The following is a 6,263-nucleotide window of genomic DNA, read 5'->3' as shown; positions in this document are numbered from 1 at the left end:
CTGCAACACCATCTTAATGGGAAAACGTATGCAAAGGTGGTAGGTGTTAAAGAGGGCATTGACATGTTTTTTTGCTTCAAAGCCAAGTGATTTCTTTAATCAGGGCATTAGCAACCTGATTGTAAGATGGAAAAGTATCATCAATGAGAATGGAGACTATTTCATTAAATAAATGTTTTGTTTTGATATACATAAGTTGCTCAGGTTTTTTCATAAAAAAAAAGCGACATTAATTTCTTGACAACCTAATATACAGTGTAAAAATGTTCTACATGTTGCATTGCATTGGAATGATTCAGCCAATCAATTGTAGTAAGGCTGTACAGCTTTAGCTTGTGGTTGGCTTGATCCTTATAGTTAAAAAAAAAGTAGAAGTACCAGTCAGTATCGTACATTTTGAAACTCTTAAAAAAAAAAAAAGCCTTTTACCAATAGTACTGAAGGACATAAGCATTGCTAATTGAACAGATACATCATGTGTAGTTATATTTCATTACAACTAATGTAATGGTCAGAATCAAGTATCACTTTTAAAACTATACATTTGAAGAAATAAGTTTTGTATTTACCAAATTTGTTGTAAAGAGGTGTGAAAAACTTGTTACCAGATTTGTTGTAAGGAGGTGTGAAAAACTTGTATTTTTTTATGTTTCAGGCTGCTGAGACAGGAAGTGGAAAAACTGGTGCTTTTTGTTTGCCTATCCTTCAGACTGTGTGGGAAACATTGAAAGACTTGCAGTCAGGGAAAGGGAAAAAGGGGGGAAAGGGGTAGTATGTTAGTATCAGTGTTTCATAATTATGAAATTGGTGTTGAAATAAATAAGAATGATGAGTTTTAAATTTGGAATACACGTATTTCAGCACAAACAGAGACCTGCAAAACATTTGTGGTTAAATTAGTATCTTTATATAGTATGGCCTATAATTTGGAGAGAAAAAAATAACACTAACTTGTGTACATTTTGTTCCTTGGTTTAGTTTGGGCTGAAATTTACTGTACTTAATACTATCACTAAATAATCTCAAAATGGTATTCTATGACTTAATGTTAGACCTCTTTAAAATATCTGATAAGCTTTTAATATGTCTTCTCTTTGGGCTGTCTTCCTGGTTTTGGTTTTGTTAACCTGCTGAGCTGAAGAACCTTGCTTTAATTTGAAATGTGCTGTGGATAAAACATGAGGGTTAATAAGAGTTGTACCCAACGGGTTCCAGTTGGACAAAATTTGGTGATGTTGCCTAAATGTGTCTCCTTTACAACCATGCAAATGTAATTGAGAATTTCGGCCAATGATTCATTTTTGTTCACCAGCAGTACCGAGTGTGGGGTGCTCATATACCTGATTTGATTTTATTACTCATCACGACCTCTACCAATCTACCCTCAAATCTAATTATATGCTCAAAGTAGTACATTGTCCGTTTTATATATATGTGGCTGGAAGAGTTTTAAAATGATACTTGCTTCTCGTGGCAAAAGGTGCTGTCATTTTCTGCAAATTGGGTGTCAATCAGTACCTCAATGTCCAAGATATCTGTGTGAGAGATGGGTAGCTTTTCGTCTTTATATTGTAGATTAAGTTCACAGTAATTTTATGTTTGGATTATTTGAGTAATGTTTTTAAATATTGAGACATGGTTCTCAAGGATCTGAGAAACTGGGAAAAGTTAGTGAATTTTCTGTTTTGCTTTTCTGGTCTGGGAAATCGGGGAATTTGACGTGATGTACTGATCATTCCAGGAAACGTATGGCCCAAAATGTAATTATTTGCACTAAATATCACATACTGATTAATTCTGGCACATTTAGCATGTAAATAGGCATATTTTATGGGTTTTTTTACATCAGTCTTTTCGTTTACCATTAATTGTCATAGATTACAAACAGTAGGTTGGAGTCGTACCTAAATGGAGCTTACGGACTTTGTAAAACATGTGGGATCCATGTTGAGATTTCGTAGTTTTCCAGAAATATATAAAAAAGACACCTACCAATATATGGTATTCTTTATTAAATGTGATATTTTGCGTCATAAGAAACTAAGTAAATGTTTATAAATTTAAACATAGTTTTGAGTGTCGTGAGAAACAAAAACATAAGATCCCTCACTATGATTTATTATGTGGACCCATATTGGCAGTGAATTAGAATGTTATAAAATACCAGTTGGTAATATGAGGTTAATCTCTTTGTACACTTTTAACTACTTTCATCATTTTGAAAAATGGGCTAGTAGAGCAGAGTTTATAATTAGTGATCTGATGAATACTTGTGTACTGTATAATTGTTTCTTGTTGTTCTTTTCTTTAGCACAGAAATGGATCATGAGTTTTTTCGACAGAGGGGATGCTCTTGGTGAGACGTTTTTTTTTTTTAAACTATTAAAAAATTTTCTGCTTAAGTATTGCAGCTAGACAGTCATGTGTGTCTACATATATGTGTGTGTGTATGTTTCCAAATTTTATCTTCTTATACGATATTCTGTAAGCTATTAGGGGGTTGCTGATGCTGAAGTAGATTTTTACATTGCCCAGCATCTTCCAGTATAGCTTGCTTGTATTAAAGGGTGTAATAGAACATTTTGTTTTATTACTAGTATCAAAATCTGCACAGTATGTAAATAAGTTTGAAGAAAAAACCAAGTGACTACTACATCCTTTAAGTTTAAGTCATATAGTGATTAAACTTAATGTTTTTAATGCACTTTAGGAACACTTCTGAGTGTTGATCCAAATTCACTTTTTACATTGTGCAACTATAAGTTATTTAATATGTACACTTAAGTTCTTATTTAAAGTTTAAAAAAAATTGATTTTCTCAACCTATCATGCAAAAGCATCTTTCGATATGTTCATCTGATGCATAAATTATGTTATCTTTCACACTTATCGCAGTGATTAAGGATAACCCTTCTCATGGGCTGTATAAGAAAGTAACAGGGTCATCTTTTATTTGTATAGCTGTAAGTCCAGATGGATTGATGTGTCAAAGTCGAGAGCCAAAGTCTTAGCATGGATGTCGAAGCACAAGAGGTGTACAAGGAAAAGGTAAGACTTATCTAGCTGTAAGTCCAGATGGATTGATGTGTCAAAGTCGAGAGCCAAAGTCTTAGCATGGATGTCGAAGCACAAGAGGTGTACAAGGAAAAGGTAAGACTTATCAACAGATGTGTAAACATGAAACTGAAGAATTGTAAAATGATTTGTGATACCAAAACATTAGCTGTATCATGCTGACTTTTAATTTATAAAATTGTTCCTTTATTTAAAAAGGTTACTGAAAACAGTTTAAGTAACAAGGAAATAAGTAAATTTGCTAATTGATCTATTTCACAACTTTCTATATGAATCCAATTATATATTTTGCCTGAATTACTTCTAATAGTTGTTGTGATGTTTATTACAGAAGAAATAAGATACTTAGGATATGAGCTGCCAAGAAAAAAGTGAAAAATTTGTCAATAAGCTCATTACTTTGTGTGGTCCAATGGAAATTACATACTGATTCCTGATTTTTACTTAAATTTACCAGGGCTGGAAAATCAGTCAATTAACCATTTATGTTTTGACTGGTCTAATTATCTAAAAACCGGTATTAAATACTGTAAGTACACATGTATTATCCTAGGTTTTCGTATTAATGTTTAGACCTCAAAGTCCCCCCACATACACACGTACACTTATTCCTCTACTAACAGACTTCAAAATGACGGAGTGCTCAAAACAAACAGCAGCAAAACTGTATTTATGTCATAGTCTAATATTACTTATCTTTTTCCATATTTTGTTAATACTTTTATATTAATACAATATAATCAATGTGTTTAATGGACCCTTCACCTGATGGAATATTGATGTTTTTCAGCCAACAGCTATGATTTTATTAAACTTGCAGTATACCTTCTTAATAATGGCATGTTATTAAAAAAGGATAGTTATTTGGTATAATGACTGAAATTATTTATTAATAAACACAATGTCAGAATTGTGGCACTGTATGCAACACAGGCTTCGCTGTTGTTAGAAGGCTTGAGATGGACCATAAACTGATTATTTTTGTTTTCATATATCTTACATTGTCAAGTAAAATTCGATGTACACAGTTAAGATAAAAAAATAAAAAAACAACAACAAATAATAAGGGTAATATTTTACCAATCAATTGAACAGTTTGTTTTGGATAAGTCAAATGCCCAACCCTGAAATTCACCAATTGGTTTGGTGGGAAAAAGTATTAAATTTGAAAAAAGAAAATTCTAAAAATATTTAATATGTCTATAGCATTAAGTTTAAAGGGAAGTATGGAAATATTCATCATGTATGTAGGAACTGTCAAAGCTTTAATTTTGATTGATGACAGGTTTATAACCTGTGCATGTAGTAATTTTTGTTTGTTTGGAGTTAACCACAAAGCTGCACAATTGGCTCTCTGTGCTATGCCCAACACGTGTATCAAAATGAACTTTCACACTTAACAGCTGTGCCATTGGGAGGTAAATTTATGTATTTAAAAACATTTCATGATTTGCAGTTCAAGTAAGTACCAGGATATGAATTTCTCGATAAATCAAAATAGGCATTAACATGTGGTTTTCAATCAGCTAGAAAGGAAAGTTGTGTTCTTATTTGCTCAATTTCACAGCTTTTAGTTCTTTTTCTAAGATGACTTTTTAAGTAATCGAAGTAACCTAAAAGTCATGTTTACACCCTGCAGGAAAGTATTATTATGAGGCTAAAGTTACAGACGAAGGATTGTGTCGTGTGGGCTGGTCCACTCTAGCTGCCAGTTTGGAAGTTGGTAAGTTGGATAATTTTAATTTTTGGTAAACTTATTTGGTCTGAACTACTTCTGTTAAAAGTTCACTATCTTCACTAGTTTGAACATTATGTTTTCAAGATCTTATGATTATTCAGTAAATCCAGATTATGGTGTAAATATATCCTATTAAACTTTATGACAATTCACAAAAAAATTACAACTCGAACTTGGATGTCCACTTTTTATTTCCATTTAATCAACCCTAATCTCAGCTATATTAGGGGTTGGCTGCTTAAGTTTTAAGCTAAGAATTTTTAAACCCAGGTGGTTGGCCCAGTGAGAAACATAAAAGGGGGAGCGTGTTTGGTGATAAGAATTCAAACCACCGACCCTCGGATTGTGACTCAAGCATCCCAATTACCAGGCCTATAAATGGTGGTATGGTCCATAAACATTGGTAGACTACTAAAAAAATTTTATTTTTATGTACTTTTGTGCCATTAATTGTCGACGCAAATGTAAATTCTATCATCTCCAATATACACCACTTTATGTGTAAAGCAGTTTTTACATTGGTCAAAAAACATTTTGTATATCTAGGGCTTTGGGTTTTCGTTTAACGTATATGCAAAGCATTCTAAACGTTTGCTTTAACAGTTTTATAATGATGACACTACTAATATTCTGTCCATATCTTTTAAAGTAAAAATATTTCTAAATACCTTAACTTCTAGTGTTGCATTGAAACAGATTGCTACTGCTGGTTAACATGACTTCTAGTGTTACGCATAGACTCTACTACTGGATAACAAGATCGTTAGTGGTACATATAGACTCTGCTACTGGATAACAAGATTGTTAGTGGTACATATAGACTCTGCTACTGGATAACAAGACTGTCAGAGGTACATATAGACTGCTACTGGATAACAAGACCGTTAGTGGTACATCTAGACTCTACTACTGGATAACAAGATCGTTAGTGGTACATATAGACTCTGCTACTGGATAACAAGACTGTTAGAGGTACATATAGACTCTGCTACTGGATAACAAGACCGTTAGTGGTACATATAGACTCTGATACTGGATAACATGACTGCTAGTGGTACATATAGACTCTGCTACTGGATAACAAGACTGTTAGTGGTACATATAGACTGCTACTGGATAACAAGACTGTTAGTGGTACATATAGACTCTGCTACTGGATAACAAGACTGTTAGTGGTACATATAGACTCTGCTACTGGATAACATGACTGCTAGTGGTACATATAGACTCTGCTACTGGATAACATGACTGCTAGTGGTACATATAGACTCTGCTATTGGATAACAAACTGTTAGTGGTACATATAGACTCTGCTACTGGATGACATGACTGTTAGTGGTACATATAGACTCTGCTACTGGATAACAAGACTGTTAGTGGTACATATAGACTCTGTTACTGGATAACATGATTGTTAGTGGTACATATAGACTCTGTTACTGGATAACAT

The 6,263-nt window shown here is 33.2% G+C and overlaps 1 protein-coding gene across 1 annotated transcript in view; it reads left to right on the top strand.

Moving 5' to 3' along the window:
- LOC106472728 (ATP-dependent RNA helicase Ddx1-like) overlaps window positions 1–6,263 on the top strand; it is a 47,956-nt gene that overhangs the window by 7,701 nt on the left and 33,992 nt on the right. The window contains 4 exon segments of the mRNA XM_022401274.1: window positions 656–785; window positions 2,312–2,356; window positions 2,962–3,048; window positions 4,715–4,798. Of these exon segments, the coding sequence (XP_022256982.1) occupies window positions 656–785; window positions 2,312–2,356; window positions 2,962–3,048; window positions 4,715–4,798 (346 nt within the window).

This window comes from Limulus polyphemus, unplaced genomic scaffold (genome assembly GCF_000517525.1).
Source record: "Limulus polyphemus unplaced genomic scaffold, Limulus_polyphemus-2.1.2 Scaffold5562, whole genome shotgun sequence".
NCBI classification, from domain to species: Eukaryota; Metazoa; Arthropoda; class Merostomata; order Xiphosura; family Limulidae; genus Limulus; species Limulus polyphemus.
Note: the sequence above shows the minus strand (reverse complement) of the source record. Positions and strands in the feature narration are given on the sequence as shown.